The 17,128-nt window shown below is 52.1% G+C and overlaps 7 protein-coding genes across 7 annotated transcripts; 4 read left to right on the forward strand and 3 right to left on the reverse strand.

Annotated features, from left to right (window-relative positions):
* Nucleotides 1–915: 915 nt before the first annotated feature.
* On the forward strand, nt 916–2,172 carry BEA4-5 (Beauvericin cluster-specific repressor BEA4; the record flags this gene model as incomplete). Its single annotated transcript, XM_037319649.1, has 1 exon — nt 916–2,172. One exon carries the CDS (start codon nt 916–918, stop codon nt 2,170–2,172), a length of 1,257 nt encoding a protein of 418 aa, XP_037181510.1.
* A 282-nt stretch (nt 2,173–2,454) lies between these two features.
* On the reverse strand, nt 2,455–2,811 carry eutQ (Ethanolamine utilization protein EutQ; the record flags this gene model as incomplete). Its single annotated transcript, XM_037319650.1, has 1 exon — nt 2,455–2,811. One exon carries the CDS (start codon nt 2,809–2,811, stop codon nt 2,455–2,457), a length of 357 nt encoding a protein of 118 aa, XP_037181509.1.
* A 545-nt stretch (nt 2,812–3,356) lies between these two features.
* On the forward strand, nt 3,357–4,571 carry CGCA056_v004396 (uncharacterized protein; the record flags this gene model as incomplete). Its single annotated transcript, XM_037319651.1, has 1 exon — nt 3,357–4,571. One exon carries the CDS (start codon nt 3,357–3,359, stop codon nt 4,569–4,571), a length of 1,215 nt encoding a protein of 404 aa, XP_037181508.1.
* A 1,548-nt stretch (nt 4,572–6,119) lies between these two features.
* On the forward strand, nt 6,120–7,842 carry CGCA056_v004397 (uncharacterized protein; the record flags this gene model as incomplete). Its single annotated transcript, XM_037319652.1, has 6 exons — nt 6,120–6,257; nt 6,313–6,453; nt 6,508–6,795; nt 6,842–7,185; nt 7,245–7,476; nt 7,531–7,842. The coding sequence occupies 6 exons, from the start codon at nt 6,120–6,122 to the stop codon at nt 7,840–7,842; spliced, it is 1,455 nt and encodes a 484-aa protein (XP_037181507.1).
* A 408-nt stretch (nt 7,843–8,250) lies between these two features.
* On the reverse strand, nt 8,251–8,959 carry cesA-3 (Multidomain esterase; the record flags this gene model as incomplete). Its single annotated transcript, XM_037319653.1, has 3 exons — nt 8,251–8,502; nt 8,560–8,877; nt 8,927–8,959. 3 exons carry the CDS (start codon nt 8,957–8,959, stop codon nt 8,251–8,253), a joined length of 603 nt encoding a protein of 200 aa, XP_037181506.1.
* Nucleotides 8,960–9,575: 616 nt separating this feature from the next.
* Nucleotides 9,576–10,796, reverse strand: CGCA056_v004399 (Mannan endo-1,4-beta-mannosidase A; the record flags this gene model as incomplete). Its single annotated transcript, XM_037319654.1, has 3 exons — nt 9,576–9,784; nt 9,837–9,929; nt 9,986–10,796. The coding sequence occupies 3 exons, from the start codon at nt 10,794–10,796 to the stop codon at nt 9,576–9,578; spliced, it is 1,113 nt and encodes a 370-aa protein (XP_037181505.1).
* Nucleotides 10,797–14,230: 3,434 nt separating this feature from the next.
* On the forward strand, nt 14,231–15,830 carry CGCA056_v004400 (Reticulocyte-binding protein 2-like protein a; the record flags this gene model as incomplete). The annotated part of the gene is made up of 2 exons (XM_037319655.1): nt 14,231–15,505; nt 15,588–15,830. The coding sequence occupies 2 exons, from the start codon at nt 14,231–14,233 to the stop codon at nt 15,828–15,830; spliced, it is 1,518 nt and encodes a 505-aa protein (XP_037181258.1).
* Nucleotides 15,831–17,128: the final 1,298 nt, after the last annotated feature.

Genomic DNA, 17,128 nt, shown 5'->3' on the forward strand with positions numbered 1-17,128 from the left:
CGCCCAGACATACAATACCCGCATTTCCCCTCCCGAAACTCAATGGTTCCGCCGAGGAATCCGAAAACGGCACCAACCAAGACAAGGACGGGTCTCAACCCTCGTTCGAGATCAGGCTGCGTAACCTGCAAAGCCAAACACGTACGTTTTGATCAAAACTTCAATTGCTCTTGAGCCCAAGAGACGCTCAATGAAATCTAATAAAATTTTACGCAGACGCTGACCCTTATCGGATAGCTTAAATGTGACGAGTCCAGACCTGTTTGCCAACAGTGCACACGGAAGGGCATCAAGTGCGGGGGCTATGCGCAGGGCTTGAGATGGTCATTCAAACATCAGCCAGCTCTTCAGAGCCTTTCTTTTGAGGACTACAATCCCTCTCTGACGACCACAACGACATCACCAGAAAGGACAGCAGCGCCTCCGCCTGAACCTCGAAGTCGCGTCTCAAAGGATAAGGCCTCCGGGTCATCCAACAACCGAAGACATCGCAACTCAGTATCTTCGTCTTCATCTTCATCTAGGGGAACAGTAATCACATCTCGCAGTGATGAGGAGCGTCAGGATGTTCCGGGCGGGACCCCGACGGGTCCTTTGGGGACGGACGTCGATATCTCAAGGGCCCAAGTGAGGGATTCGACCCGGCGACCATCAGTGAACTCTGTAATACACGCATCTTCAGGGTCAACATCATCTGCAGAAGAAAACACCCAACCAGATTACCAGTTGACGAGCTGCATCACCGACACTTCATCGGCCTTCATCGTCAACTGGTTTGAACAGGTCTGCCCAGCATGGTCGGGCTTCGATTCGAGCGCAAACATGAACCGCAAGATAGCGATTGACCATTGGCGGAACTCCTCCACAGTGTGTAGCTCACTCGAAAGCATGTCGGCCGCTTTTCTGGCCTCCAGGATGCCGAGCATGCGCCAGTCTGCACTCAGACTCATGGGTAGGGCAACCGACTTCATCCAGGCCGAGCTTGAACTCGTAAAGGCACAACCCGACTTGCGTGCCGTTCCGACCGGGCTTTTATTCTCGCTATTCTGTCTCGGAACGACGGTCTGTTGGGTAGATTCGCGGGGCTTTGGCATCCCATTCCTCCGAGAAGCGCGAACTCTCATTCAGCGGCTGAACACGCAGTCCATAGTCCTCAGCGCCACCGGCTTAGACATGCTGACCTTCTTCAACAAGAGCTTGGCATATTGCGAGATGCTTCTAGCAGTGGTACGCGACGACGAACCCCTCGAAAGCCAGGACAATGAAGACTTGGCTGCAAATCAGCTCCAACTCATTCATGAACGGGATCCCCATCCATGGACCGGGGTTTCCACGGTCATAAACCGCTTGTTTGCAGATTGCATTCGACTTTGCCGAAGCTTTCGACATCGCCTGAGGCAAGGCATGGATCCGCAGCGATACTTCTCTTCAGCGCTGCAGGACCTGATCGTTGCTCAGCGCCTCGAGGAACAGCTCCTGGAATTGGAATTCCCTCCAGACAGCCCGGATGTCGACACGGGAGATTTCGCAACGCCAGTGTCTCACCTCGCAAAAGTTGCAGAGGCCTACCGCCTATCTTCGTTGCTTCACCTCTACCAGACCTTTCCAGATCTCGTTTCGCTTCGTCTTCCGACCGAGTCTCCCGTCACGGAGAGTGGCTCCGTGCCATGGGACGAGTGGATCATTCCCCTCGCCCTTCGGCTCGTCAAGGTCCTGGAGCACATTCCTACAACATCCGGCACTCGAGTGATCCAGCCGCTGCTGTACATCTCAGCTAGCACCGGTCTTCGGCACGACAATTCCGCGTCATCTGACATGATGAACATTTTTGGTTCGCTCCAGCAGGACCTGATGGGTGGCACGGGGTCGAGCGTCATCAGTCCTCCGCCATTGTTCGATTCGCACAACCTGTCGTTGTACATCAGCCAGATGGCTTCTGCCCCGGTACCGGAGGAGCCCATGGGCAATCTTTCAGTCGATATCAGCAGTGCCAGACATTTTGTCATGCGACGGTTGGGTATCTTAGAGAGTAGTCTGCCGCCTGCGCCGGTGGTTGTTGCCAGAGAGCTGGTGCAAACGATTTGGAGAGCCTACGACAGCGAGATTGGGATACCGACGATTCATTGGATCGACATAATGGAGGACAACAACTTGCGGTCAATGTTTGGATAATGAAATTGTACTTATTGCCGGATCAACCACTGCTTCACTGGCGTTTTGGACCTAAGAATCGGAAATGGTTACTTGATTCATGAGACTGCAACGCCGTGGAGTTCATTGAGAATCTCGGTCTCAAGGGTATTCATCATGACAAGAGTAACGGGACGAGACGAGTTTGGAGTCTGAATTCAAATTGACGGAGCTAGCGATGCTATGTATTTAACTGCTTGCACATTTGTGTGCCATGACCGGTTCCCCCGGTCTATATACCACAAGCTTCACGAGAGCACCAGCCTAGAAGTCGCTCTTCTTGCGCTGCCCGACGTAAAAGGCCAAGCCGTAGTCAGTCGTGGTGAAGGTGATGGTCGAGCCCTTGGGGAAGTAGAAGACATCGCCGGGCTTGGCCTCGACCTTTTGGCCAGTCTCGTCGGATATCGTGTAATCGCCCTCAAGAATGATCTTCATCTCATCGTACTTGTAGGTGTAGGTAAGAGGCTCTCCCTTCTTCAAGCGGAAAAGGCCAGATGAGACGGGCTTGTCGGGGTTGGTTTCATCGCTGGAGAAGACGTCACCGAGGTAGGCGTTGTCACCTGCCAACAGAGGGATATTGAAGGTAGACTGGGCTTTCGCGTAGTGCTGGAAGGCGGCCATTGTGAGATTATGGGATTGAAGAGTGTGAAGATTGGGAGAGCTGGTGCAATGGCCAGATGATAACAGATTTAGATATGATATTTGAGGCGTGTGTGACCTTGATTGTCACGTTATGACGATGCTGGTGTGAGCATCTCCTATTTATGATCTCATCCATCTCAACTTCCTTTGACTTTCGGATGTTGCTAATGGGGAGGTAGTCCAGCAAAGTTCGGCTTGGCCAGGGTCGATAGGCTGTAATTTCCTCTTGCGGACAAGCGTTCCGGCTCAGCTCGGGACGGTGTCTGTGGGGATCGGTTCTCCATTGTCGCCGATCTCGCGGGGAAAACGAGACTGGAGTAAAGATACGGCGCTTTATGCGACCGGGCAGCTGTGCCATTTCTAGTTAGCGGCTGACTCGGAGGGCCGTGGCACTGATAATGTCATGCCTTGTCCACATATCAGCTTCAGTTGTGAACTCAGATTCAACCTCTTAGACGCATTACTGTTCCGTGCTTCGAGTCTTTGCCTGTCTGTGCCCGTTGATAGCGCATTCTGCATCCACCATGGCGATTATGTTGGTTAACTCATTCAGCCCTGAAGCCTGGAAGCTGCTTCTTGGTATCTTTGCCCTTGTCTCCGCCGCATACATCTCCCGCTCGGTCGGCTTCTTCAAATCCAGGAAAGGCGCATCGCTTGGCCTGAAGCCAAGCAACAGCAAGCATGGGAAGTCGTCGAAAGAGCCCGAGCTCTACCAGATGCCCATACCAAGTCCGTACCCAAACTGGTCAATTGAAACCACGAAGCCTCTTCCATATCGGGCGTTTCGCTACGGCCCGAAGTACCACGTCACCATGGGGCTAAGATCGGTCCAACCTGAGGAGTGGATCGAACTCGACAACCACTTCCCCAAGTACCATGCAGACAAGGTCGCCCGTTTACAGGAACGGGGCTCCAAGGTTGTCGGAACTCACCCCGACGCCTACGCTGCTGCGATGGAATTACTTGAGGAGTTGGTGCAGTACCTGCCGAACCGATACCCCGCGTTGTTCAAGCGCACTGCCGTGGGTATCGACAATATCTGGTCCGGCGAATCATTCAACATCGTCGAGAAGCCCCTTGCAGAGGACCCCATGGCCATCGCTGCTAAGCTGGTGCAAGATGACCTGGCCATCATGATGGAACGCCCCGATGGCCAGTACTATCTTCTTGCTGGCGCAATCTGTCTTGCAGGCTTCTGGAGGCTTGAAGATAAATACGGCAAGTCTCTTGAAGAGATCCACACATCCGGAGACGTACCACACTACAAGGAGAAGCTGCACAACGGCATGGCAAGCTTCTTCAGACGCCTGCGATGCGATCAGATTTACTCACGTAACAACTACTTCATCCAAGTCGACGACTCGCTTCCATGGAGCTGGAGCATCGGTGGCGAAGACGACCCTGTCGTGAGCTGGAGCACAGCTGAGAAAAACAAGGCCATCGAGAATCACTTCTTCCGCTCCGAGAGACAGTCTCTGCGTCGCTTGCCAAAGAGCCGAGCCGTCGTATTCACAATTCGGACTTACTTCCACCCCGTCACCGAACTGGCTGCGGAAGACTACGTTCCAGGCAGGCTTGCGAGTGCTGTTCGTAGCTGGGATGACACTGTTGCCAACTACAAGGGCCGAGAGATGTATGAGAAGGTTTTGTTGGAGTATCTTGACAATGAGCATCAAAAACAGCTTGATAGGGGCTTGGATCTGGTGAAGGAGGATGAGGTTCGGAAATATCCTTGGTGAGGGCTTTGTAACGAGGGAATGTGATTTCGAGGGACTATGCCTACGTAACTAGGTATTTTCAGCGTCATCGGCCATTTTCATTGTAGAGATTTGTAGCATTCCTTCTTAATACCTTCTGAGTCTTGGTGCAGATTTATACAACATGTAGCGAAGCATATATCACGCTAGAAATACTTTTCAAAATGTCTTGGGTGCCGTTTCTCTCACATGCGCTCTATGCTAGACGTCTTAAAGGTGGACGGGTGGAATGGAGTGACTACTAATTAACACGACTTTCGAATTAAATGAAGCGTTGATAAGTAGTACCCACCCTAAGCTTTAACTGAGTCAAATAACACGACTACTTCATCAAGTTCCTTTCCATTTTCGGGTCCTTTGTCATTGCAGCCCGCATTGAAGGGCCCAGTACCTCCGTGCCATCATGGTGTGCAGAGAAGAGCTTTAGACCTATACAGAGGTTCGGCGGCTTGCGGGGAGGAGAAGTTACAGTATATGTAAGATTCCGCTTTCTTCTCCTGCCCTGGTCAGATACCAAGAATTACCCAATACAGCTAGTGCAGAAGCCTAAATCCAAGCTTAAAAAGCTACTCGGGTGGCTGGAACACTCAGGATCGGTTGCCGTAGCCGAGAGAATGCCCGCAGAAAAAACGTATGATCAATTTGTCTGGGGCAAACATGCAGTGAGCCGCTTCCAACCAGTTCACGCTCGTTTCTGCAGACAAACGAGCTCGCACAAATACGCGAGTCCAATCATGCAAAGGTACCTCAGACATGCAATGATCACCAGTGACCATAGAAACACTCGCAGCTGGGTACCAGACCCAAGCAACCCGTTGATTTTATCTGGATTGTGAGTCGCGAAGGGACTTTGGCTGCTCACAAAGGTTCCCGTGTACGTGCTTGGGGTCACATCGCCACATGCAGTAGTGTACACCCGCCGGCGAGTTTGCCCGATCGACAGCCTACCCCGTAGTCCGGTCCGCCCGAGAGCGGATCTGCCGTCAGATTGCAAAAGGCCTCTGGAATTGACAACGTGTAGCAGTCGGATAGAGAAGGCTCAAACTGTTGGGGCGGGAAAACTTGGACGGGGTTGGGCAATAATGCCAAGAGGTTACGACATCACTTCCACCTGCCTTTTTCATCACCCTAAGCAACTGATGGCCTGCATCTGGGCGCAGCCACCAGTGCTTGCGGGTAACTGAGGCAAAACTCTATTGATCAGTACATGACCCTATTTGAACGACTGTTTTCGCCATTCCTTGGCTTCTGCAGGCCGCGCATGATGATGACAGGCGAGGAGGCACAAAATGCAGGGCCACAGATGTTCTACCCCGCTATGGTAAGACTTGGATCTTTTGTAATGCAGATTTAATATCGCGTCGTACTTTGTTTGGGGCCCAGTAGATCAATGGCGTATGTATAAAAGGCCCCGTGGATTGCTCGTTGTGACCCCCAGACTTTGATTGTCCCGCTCAACTTCCACCCTCCGAACCCATCCCAGGTGCTTGTTCCCAGTTTCACTTGGCATTAAAACACTCCAATTCCAAGATGAGAACTGCAAATCTGGCTTTGGCGGTCGGCGCCCTCTCGGGGGTTTCCGTTGCCAAAGAATTGGAACCCAATGCTGAGCTGTCAGCTTGGTATGAGACTGGTGCCGCACACCAAGAAAGCATGGAACACAAGCTTGTGAGTCAATTCAGGTCTGAGGACAAGGTTACGAGAAATTACTAACCGTTAACAGGCTCAGTGGAAAGAGTTCGAGGTCGAGGGCAGGTTCGAGTCTGCGAAATGGACAGCCCGTCCGAAGGATTACATCGCCTGCAAGGACGGCAAGGTTGAATTGGTCAAGGGGGATCCTCTCCAGACTTTCAGGTGCAAGGATGTAAGCCAAATTCCATTGTGATCTTTTGTTAGCTGCCATTCTAATGCCCTTTAGCTTGATCTTTACGATTTCCAGTCTCATGCTACGCTGGGCAACTCGACTGGCCGAGGCTCAGGCTCCTGGGGTTGGACGGCGCCTAACGGACGGGAGTTCTTTGCCGTTGGGCAATACGATGGGGCTGCTTTCGTCGAGATCTCGAAGCAGGGCAAGCTCATCTACCTCGGCCGTCTTCCTCAATACTCCGTTCCCAGCCAGTGGCGCGAGATCAAGACTTACAAGAACTATCTTGTTGTCGGCAGCGAGGCTGTTGACCACGGCGTCCAGTTCTTTGATCTACGAAAGGTTTGTCCACCGCATTACCAAACTGGTCTGGATTCGACTAACCTAGCTGAAGCTTCTGGATATTGATCCGAAGAACCCCATCACCTTCTCTCAAAGCGACTTGACGGCACACTGGAGCGAAGCTCTGCCTTTAGGTCGCAGCCACAACGTTGTGGTCAACGAAGAGAAGGGTTATGCCGTCGCCGTCGGTGCTCAGCCCCGCAAGAATCTGCCTTGTGACTCTGGACTGCAGTTCTTGGATCTTGCTGACATTGCGAACCCCCAATATCTCGGATGTGCTGCTGGCGATGGCTACGTCCACGATGCGCAGTGCATTGTTTATCGAGGGCCTGACGTCAAGTACTGGGGCCGCGATATCTGCTACGGCTACAATGAGAACACTTTGACCATGTAAGTCGCGCGCATTGAGCAAACTTCTCAAGGACTGGTTTCTGACGCTCCTTTCTCAGCTACGATGTTACCGACAAGAACACTACCAACATCATCTCGCGCACTTCCTACGAGGGTGCTACATACACTCATCAAGGCTGGATTATCGACCCCAACTGGCAAGACTTCCTCGTGCTGGACGATGAAATCGACGAGCGGAACAAGACTGGCCCCGCAGCCGATGGGTTCCCCGTCACGTACTTCTGGGATATCAGGAGTCTTGCATCACCGCGCCAGACTGGTATTTTCAAGGTAAGTCCTTTGATGTCCAGTTTCTAACTACGAATTCTGACCATACTGTTGAAGGGAACCGTGCGAAGCGTTGATCACAACCAATACATCAACCGCGGTCTATCTTACCAGAGCAATTACGGTGCTGGTCTGCGTATCTTGGATATTTCATCTATCCGAAAAGATCCTACCGCTAAGGGTGTCAAGGAGATTGCCTACTTTGACATCTATCCCGAGGATGATCAGGAGGAGGGCGGTGGTTTGAACAACTACGTCGGCACTTGGAGTCACTACCCCTTCTTCAAGAGCGGTTACATCGTAATCAACACTATGGAGCGTGGCGTGTGGGTCGTCAAGCGATCCAACCCTTGGTGGTGGCCTTGGTAAGGTTGTTCGCAGCCAAGACGCAGCCAGTTGAGCACACTGCGAAACACACTCTGCAGAAACTTCTCTTCGTGTAAATAGTATAGCTTCAAGAGTCGCTCAGAAGTTTATGTTCTTCTCAAAGTCTTTGTTTATCAAATAAGCCGAACAGCCGTAGCGAAGGTTACCACAACAATGAAACGCTCCCAGCTGTGAGAGATGGATCATTCCAATTCAAAAGAGCTTTACCTGCGCCAGAAAATATTCAGAAGAATGTTCGTAGCTTAAAGCGAAAGCAAGCAACGAATAAGCGAGTGACCAGTCAGTACTTCAGCGTTATTTTTACAATGTTGGGCAGGTTGTCACTCGTTTGGGCATGTTTGCATCCAACTCGAACAATACAGCCGTCCAATATGATATAATATTTGATGTTTAGCCTTTGATGGCCTTTGCGAGAGGCTCGTACCAAGCATTAGCCAGCCGCTCGTCCCCTTTATCATTTGGATGAACTCCATCTCGTGTCATTGCTTTCACGTCAAAATCTTTATGACAGTCAACTACCGTAATAGTGCTTTTGTCGTTGGATTTCGTCGGTGCCCATTCCACGACAGCGTTGTTGAGAGTCTCAACCCTTCGACCACACTCCGGACAACCATCGGGGTTTAACGGAATTATCTGAGCCACCTGAAAGCAGTCAGCTGTAAACAACAAGGAAAAGCCTTTGGGTTCTCGTTCACTTACCAGTATTTTCATCGTGTCTTTGCTCGACCTCATCTGATCCACCAACTTGTCAAACGCCTGAATAGTGTCCTCTGGCCTCCTGTTGCTCCACGCATCGTTCGTGCCCAGGTGCATCATGACGATGTCTGGTTTTGTTTCTTTCAACCATCCATCAAGCAAGTTCTGGCTGGCAATGTCTGCAGCCAGCATCCCACCGTGACCCTCGGTCTCTCCATCATAGTCGAACCCGCAACCCTGCGCCTTCTGTGTCCCAACAAAGTCGGTGTTCTTGATGCCATTGTCTTGGAGCTTCTTCCACAACAATGCTCTCCAACAACCCTTGTAGGCGTTAGTTACAAAGTCCGAGTCTCGATCCTGAACAGCTTACTGGATTGCCTGTGATCGAATCCCCAAGAGGCATGATTTTAACCTTATCTTCAGCTGAGACGCCCCATAATTGGAGCAAACTCAGAGCAACCACCACGGTATTTCCGAGAAACATTGCTGGAAAACGCTCTACCAAGCAGAATTGGCTAATCAGGAAATGAGTCAGGGATTTCTCAAGTAAAACCGAATGTGGGGTGAGTTTGGTTCTTATTATTCTACATTGGAAATCGCGCAACAATTGCGGGAAGTATCTGGCATCCGGGTCCTCGTATTTCTGCTGCTAACTAGTATGTGGCTGTGGGATCCTACCTTATGCGGCGATCCCTCGATATCGCGCTGGCGGAATATTGTCAGGTATATCCTAGATCAGACCACAATTTTCCGACAAAGCTTGGCCTTTTCCATGATTAAGCTGCGCTTCAATTAGGGCTTACTTTTGCGGAAGCACGGTACCCGACATTCGATGCATCGAATGATTGAGCCTCATCTCACAAGACTTCGGACGATTCGTTTCTCACGACACGAGGATCGGCGGAATCCCCCACACATCCAGATTTCAAGACCAACTGTAAAACGTATGTGCATCATCTTGACTCGTCAAAGGCTGAGAAGGCCGTGAAGGCATCTATGTACAAGCCACTCGCGGCAAATCAAGAAGAGTTGATTGCCTTAACAGGGTCAACCACGAGGCATTGATAGTCGCTGCTGCCGTGGTAGATTGTAAATCCGTCATTGTGCGTCTGTCCCGAACTCAGTTGGTCTCCCCACTGCCAGAACAAATCAGCCCCTAGGCCAGACGCCGTACGCGACACCTGCTGCCATGCCTTCTCGATATTACAGTGGTCACTCAGGGAACCATCTCCTTGTCGTTAGCTTTTGTTGTGGACATTTGAGACAGGGGGGAATCTTACACTCTTCGAATAGGCAGGGCTTCCCCGCTTTGGCGCATGCCTCACCATGGGACTTGATCCAGCCAGGAGACCACGCTTTCAGGTCAACGCCCCCTTAAAACATTATTGTCAGCCTTGCTTTCTCGGATTAGTCAGGTGTTGTCACTCACAATGGTCAGGATACATGTGGAAAGTGCCGAAGTCGAGAGTCTTGATGCCGAGATTCTTGACGAAGTCCGTTCCCTCGCCATACTGGTATGGGTAGCTCCCGTCTCCAGGCAGGCCCATTCCCTCGTCACCCAGAGTGACCATGTGGTTGGAATCGAGGGATTTGACGAATTTGGAAGTTGATTCCGCCCACTTGTAGATCACGTCTGTGCTGCATCCTTTGCACCTGGGTTCGTTCGCAAGTTCCCAGGCGAAAATGGCGGAGGAGCTCTTGTAGCGGTTTACAACCGCTCGGACATAGGCCTGGTACTGGGCTTGAGCGGCGGAGTTCGTATACCAGCTCTCCTTCGAGCCCCCAAACGCCTTCACGTAAGCGCTTAATCCGCCGTAGTCGTCCCAGAAGTTGACAAAGTTGATAATGAGTTTCACTCCCTTCCGCTCTGCAGCAGAAACCACGGCATCGAGGCGCTGCAGGCCGTTCGCCCCTGTATTGATCTGAGACCCAGAGGCCGACAGGTACTGATACCAGACCTGGTTGTTGCCGGGGATCGTGTTGACATCATTGAAGCCCCAGACACGGAATATCTTGAGACCTGATTTCGCGACGTTGTCCATGACAAGGTCAACATCGGCATTGTTCGTCAGGAACGAGATCCAATAGGAGTTGCTGCCGGCGAAGTATTTGGTTTGCCCATCTATGGTGAACCGTGTCCCACTTGCCGAAGGGAAGCTTCCAGCTTGCCTGGGCTCCGGAACAGCAAGAGATTGGACGCAGGCCAAGCTGCTCAGAATCGCGACTAGGTGGGCTTTCATAATCGGCAGTGGCGGTTGTCGAGTCCCACGAACCTAAAGAACATGAGATGGTGTGGGCAGCCCCGACATCTCGGCCGGCTATATATGATTTCACAGGCTTGGAGGAAACGGTTAAGTTTGTTCATTTTCTTGGGGCGTTTTCAGGGGGCGTCACACGAGCATCTGGCAGCAACCCGAGTTCACCGGCAATTCATTTCGATACATCAAAAGATCTCGTATTGACGGTGATTTGATTTCCCGTAAGAGAGATCGGCGTCTTGGTGAGAGTGAGCGCCGCAAATAAAGCTCGCCGAGACGGCACAAGCCTGATTCGGGGGCGGAGGGGAGGCTTCCGTCCGTCCTCTTCGGTGCATTTGTGGGGCTGATGGCGGCGCGACCAGACACCAGTTGCCATTCCGGGGTTGGAAGCGGGGCCTCGGCCCAACGGAGTCGGGACCGATGCCAGCGGCTGCCCCGAGTATCTGATTTTGGGGGAACCATCATGGCCTCCGCTACATCCGGCGGGATACTACTGTGTATCGGGATGAGATGATAGTATAAGTTTCTTGCTAGTTTCGGGGTCGCTGATTAGTACAGGGAGGGGCTAAAAGGCAAGTAATTGTAACTGTGTGAAGCGATGATGGGACCGCGTCGAGGAGGAGACTGATGCCAATTCCCATTTCACAAGAGGAAGCGTTTTCGATGCGGCTCGTTCAGTCTCAGTTGCATGAACTCTGAAGCTCATTTCTCATGAGAAAGCGGTGGTTTCAGTGCAGAATAGGCCATGGACGTTGCCTCGGCGTTGCGCCCTTTCCGATTGAATTAGTCGATGTAAACCGCCTGCCGTTTGAAGTGTTTATGAATCACTTCGCCATAGAGGTTACGCTGTGACCCTCCACATGTTTCCCCGTCAGAGTCATACGGCAGTCAACAAGGTGCGCCTCCAGGCGGCAAACTGCGAAGAAGAAAAGTTAGAAGGGAAGAAAGATTAATCACTTCTTTACGAACGATATCAACATAAGATTACATTTCATAGTTTCAAGATAGAACATAACTCTAACAAAACTAACAAAAATAAGTCGCAAAGCGCCACCAGTCTAGACACGTATGTGATCCAATTTTACACTCCCGACGCTTTCTCTTTCCTCAGAGTCCTTTTCGAGTCATGACGAACTGCGTGTAGAACAAGATCGCCGGATATTGAGCGCCAAAAGAGTAGCACTGCTCATCCAAAACCGCAAAATAGCCCTCGTAGCGCTGGGCTAAAAAGCTTTTCTTCCTAAGCGTCGTGCGCACTTCGAAATCAACGATTCAGTCGACGCTTACACTACCTACCAGGTATCCTCATCATGTTCTAAGCTCGTAGCCTCAGCGTGCGTATCCGCCACTAATGCGCGTCTACCGCTGGTGCCGCCATGTCATCCGTGGGACGGTGGATAATGAGCGGGACGGAAACATGCAGCTTCAAAGTAAGGTCCTTCCCTGCACTAATTTTCCTCACGATTTCGTCATCGCAACAAGTTTCAAGCCTATCTGCGCGTACGTGGCAGTTTGAGGCCGGAGAGAATGTTTCTGTCGAAAACAGGGGCCAGGTCGCTGAGCTTCACCGTAAGTCACTTTGCCTACATCCAAAATCATGGAAATCCTCGGAATGTCGTGGGTTGCTCGGGGTTCGAGAGCGTTCAGCTCATGGCAGATAGCTTTGGAAGTCTGGCCTGTCAGACAGCCACCGCACGTAAATACAGAGAACTTTCAGTGCTGCGCAACGTTGAGCCTCGAGAGGATTCTTGGTATTCTATCAAATCACCTTTGCGCATGTAGCGGTGCGCAGCGGTATCTCGATGATCTAAGACAATTGACCGAATGAAAAACCTTATCTGCGATACTTAATTTTAAGACAACGTGAGCTTTGCCTTTGCCTACACCGAAAAGAGCTCAGTCATACGACCGTGAAACGGCAATGTTTACGCTCTAGCCTAAGTAGAACGCTGGCCTTGTGCCAATGGTGAGCAGAAGCTGAGATAACCGTTCGCGACGCAGGCGAAACTGATTGGACACTTGAAAGTAGAGTCCAGGCTTGCTTTGAGTTGCGGTACCTTGCAGAAATTTCAAATCGCTCTCGGAACAGTTTCTTCTGTCTGGCCAAGGGAAGCCTCACGAAAACCCAACACGGCGCTAGTGAAGCAGTGTTGCGCGGCTTACTTTGAGCTTTGTTCAGGTTAAGCTGGATCCGGACCCGGGCCATTCCAGCGGCTCCGGGTTCTTGGGGATCGAGAAGACCGGACGAGACGGCGACATTGGGGCCCGCCCTGCTGTGTGCACAAAAGGACCGCGGGATCTGCGTGCCCAAGCTTCGAAAGTTACCGAGAGGCCCTGCATCGACCGTCCCAAGTGACTGGGAGGAGCCGTAGTCAGGAAGCCTCCACCTCGGCAAATCTGTTCACAAATCAGGAGACTTCTACGAGGCGGACGCTCCCCCGAGTATCACGCCTTGGGTTCCAAGATCGACAAGACACCCACCGCGATATTGGTCGCACTTTCGATCCCTTTTGATAACCTAAATCGGCGGGTCGAAACTTAAGGCGGGGAAGGGACGGGGCGTTTCTTGGCCCAGGGCCGCTTGGCATCTTAAACTCTAGCCCAACGTTACGAATGCCTGATAATCTTTGACCATCTATTGGCTCCGGTCATCTCCCCGCAGCGGGAGATGTACGTGGCCCGCGAGGATAAGCTCTGCAAGTGGTTGCCCGTTCCAGCTAGTTGGGCTCGGGGCCGAGTCTAAACTTGCCAACTTGCGCCCAACCCCGCGTGTCGGCTCAACGCCTTGGACCCTTTGCAAACCGTCTGAGTCGTGGAGTGGCACCCGCGGGATATCTCAGGGGCAGGAATAGTCGCTGTCAGAAACAATCGACATGAACGCCCGCTCGGTATCGGTTGCTTCCCTGGGCCGCTGCGGAAGCAGGCGACGCAAGCTTTTCCATCTGATCTAATCCGGAACGCACAACTGGAAAGCTTACCCGTTCCCAACCTCTGGCCGATCTAACGGCCATGTTGCAGTCCGTTGATTCGGCAAACGCATCTCAACATCCCGTACGCTCGCCGGCGGCGTCCGCCTCGTTTTCGGTCATGGGAAGGACAACACCAAGACTAGAGATTCCTCGACGACGATGTGCCGAACCCAGAGCTGAGGTCCAGGCCGTCTCAGACCACTAACTTAACCTTATCACGCATCTTTTAGACTTATTCACTAGTGCCACTAGAGAGCTGCTTGTTGTGGAAAGTGGATTTTCTACGAGCTGCGAAAGTGGGAATCAGCATGGAGACTGAAGTATTAAAGACATCATGACCTTCCGCGCAAAAACATACCCCTATGCCCTGGCGCAACAGGTCTACCTACGACTTCCTCGCTTACATCACTTTGGCAGCCTTCACCACTTCCTACGAACCAGTTTATCATGCCTTCTGTTAAGTCTCTCGTCTTGGCCCTGCTCGTTTCTGGCGGCTTGGCTGTGCCCCTCGTCAAGCGCCTCGACAGCCAAGACGACGCTCTCAGCTCTGCCATTTCTTCACTCCAGTCTCGGGCCGAGGAGATCGACGAGGAGACCCCTGGCCTCCAAGCCCGTCAAGTCAACCCAAATCAGCCGGCTCCCCCAGCCGCTGCCCCTCCCGCTACCACCGATGATGGTGAGTGGGAGTACTACGAGGTAGAAGCACGAGATCTCAGTGCAGAAGATCTGGGTGAAGAAGAGGGCAACGTCCTCTCTGCGCGCGCCAACAACAAGGGCAACAGCAAACCGAAGTCCAACAATAAACCTCCTCCTTCTCAGACTAACCTCGGCAAGCAGAAGCTGAAGGAGAAGGCTGAGTTGAACGACATTCGAAAGGACCAAAAGGCGCAGAAGCAGAAGACGAATCTCAGTGAAGACCGTGAGCGTGAGGAGATTGCCGATGCCCGTGCCCGTCAGAAGGGCGCCAAAACCCCGTCAGCGAAGGAGGCCGCCAGACTCGACAAGAACAAGGAAATCCAGGAGTTGAACGATGTGAAGAAGAAGAACGCGGCGGAAAAGGCCGCGCTACAGCGGCAGAAGGATAAGGAGAACAAGGAGTTGGCCGAGATCAAGAAGAAGGAGAAGCAGAACGGGCGCTTCGTTGACACCCCTGATTCACACACGACTACCACCTACAAACCCAAGACGCCCCCGCCTCAGTCTAACGGCAAGCCCTACGACCCCTACGTGGTTGGTTACAAGGACCCGGATTACTACTACAACCGGAGACTCAACGGCAGGTCGTCTTCTGGCCGGTCGAAGTCTGACCAGTCAATCAGAGAGCAGCAGAAGAACCGCGATCGTGAAGATGAACGCATTCGGAAAGCTCAGTACGACCGACAGAGAACCGAGGGAAAGCTGAAGGACCAGGAGTACGCCCGTCAACGCGAGGAGGAGCGAATCCGCAAGGCTCAGTACGACAAGCAGAACTCTGACTCGTCAAAGCAGCGTGCCAAGGATGACGACCGCATTCGCAAGGCTGAGTATGACAGACAGCGCACTGAGGCAAAGCTCAAGGACCAGGAGTACGCACGTCAGAGGGAGGAAGAGAGAATCCGCGACGGACAGTATGACAAGAAGAAGACCGACCAGTTGATCAGGGAGCAAGAGCGGCAGCGCGAGCGTGAGAGGCAGAATGGCTACGGTTACAATCACAAGCGCGCTGTCCAACAAGAGAGCAAGGTTGGTATGATGTAGCGCCGGTGGGCGTTGAGGTGTTGTGCACGAGACGTGGCTCGAGCATGCTGACGGTGTTACCGTGTAGTCTGATGAGGAGCGTCGAAGAGAAGAAGCAAGGCGCAGAGAGGAAACGAAGCGTCGTGAAGATGCGAAGAGGCGAGAAGATGCGAGGCGCCGGGAGCAGAAGGCTCGTGAGGAGCAACGACGTCGAGAGGAGGCAAAACGTCGAGAAGAGCAGCGACGTCGAGAGGAGCAGAGGCGACGTGAAGAGGAGCGACGTAAGAAGCGACCCGGGGCTGATATTCCAGTTGTTCCAGTTGATGCTTAACGAAGACAGAAGGTGTTGATTTGTGAGCTGCAGTTGGGACGGGTGTAAGGTTTGCCATTTTGGGCGGGGCGTTGGTGCGTGGTACATGTTTTGTCTTGGGGCTCGTTTTCTACCGTTCGCTACGACATAAGTCACGAATTATGATGAATCTTGCAAAATTTCCTGGTGTCCCGTGAAAGTTGTATCGTGATATGTGTCGATCTACAAACATGAGTTCGCAATCCGCGAGGAAGAAGGGTTCCAAAGGTTGCAAATGCGCTGTTGGGGCTTGGGACGACATCTGGTACTGACAGGATCCCAATGTCCACCGGACTTTGAGAAAAGAAAATGGTGATTGGAAGTAAGACACTTTGTTGTCGTCTCTGTGTTTCATTCCTCTACCTGAAGATGTGGTCTTGGCCTTAACTCGTGGAAGGTACCTTATCCAAATGGCGATCCACCTTATATCAAAAGTCCATGAGATACCATCATCTCCTACCCAAGGGCTTTAGCGCAAGTTTCGCAATTTTCATCTTAATCTACATATATCCTCTGCTCACTAGACAGTTCCGGGAGTCCGGGTTGAGAACGTCATAAGGCTGAAATCTCATCCAGCGCCGTAGGAATAACTGGCTGTGTGCAAGGATCCGAATCCTCCATACCAAGCCAGCAGGGAGGCCGATCCTACGAAAAGAAAAAACGACTCAGACACACGCAGGTATTCAATTTTTCTAGTTATTAGCGGCGGCCGCTCACTGAAATCTCATTTTGCTGGTCACCCTGCGCCACCAGACAGCCTGACCGGAATTAGGGCCTGCAAGACGAGAGAACGGCAGTGGAGTTGCCGATCAGTCTCATCGCTGTCAGTTACCCAAGATGGCCCCGCGGCGCAGCACCGGACAGCTGCCTGAATTCCTGAATTGATCGCTAAATGATGCCTATCATCTTACTCTGCCGTGTTATTTGCAGTAGCGCCGTTCGCCCGAACGGCATCCGACTGTGTAATGACGACAAGCATAGCTGCCCCTGTCAATGCTCATGATGATGTTTGGTTGGAGGTCGCGCGTGAATGAACCCCTGTCAGTTGCATTAGGCAGCACTCAACGCGATGTAAATCCTGACTCTCCACGCTGACAATGATAAGAGGCGGACAGCCGCATTTGCTGTGCCACAGCTTCAATTGAATTGAAACTGACCCCTCTCCTCTGCAGCTTCTCCGTACTCATTTAGTGTTCTGTTCTTGGTCAAGTACGCTCATCCAAGCCATGTCATGACAGCACCGTCACAGAGGTGTCGAACAAAATTGAGACTCCTCAATC

This window comes from Colletotrichum aenigma, assembly GCF_013390185.1.
Source record: "Colletotrichum aenigma strain Cg56 chromosome Unknown KSG_Cg56_contig03, whole genome shotgun sequence".
Classification (NCBI taxonomy): domain Eukaryota; kingdom Fungi; phylum Ascomycota; class Sordariomycetes; order Glomerellales; family Glomerellaceae; genus Colletotrichum; species Colletotrichum aenigma.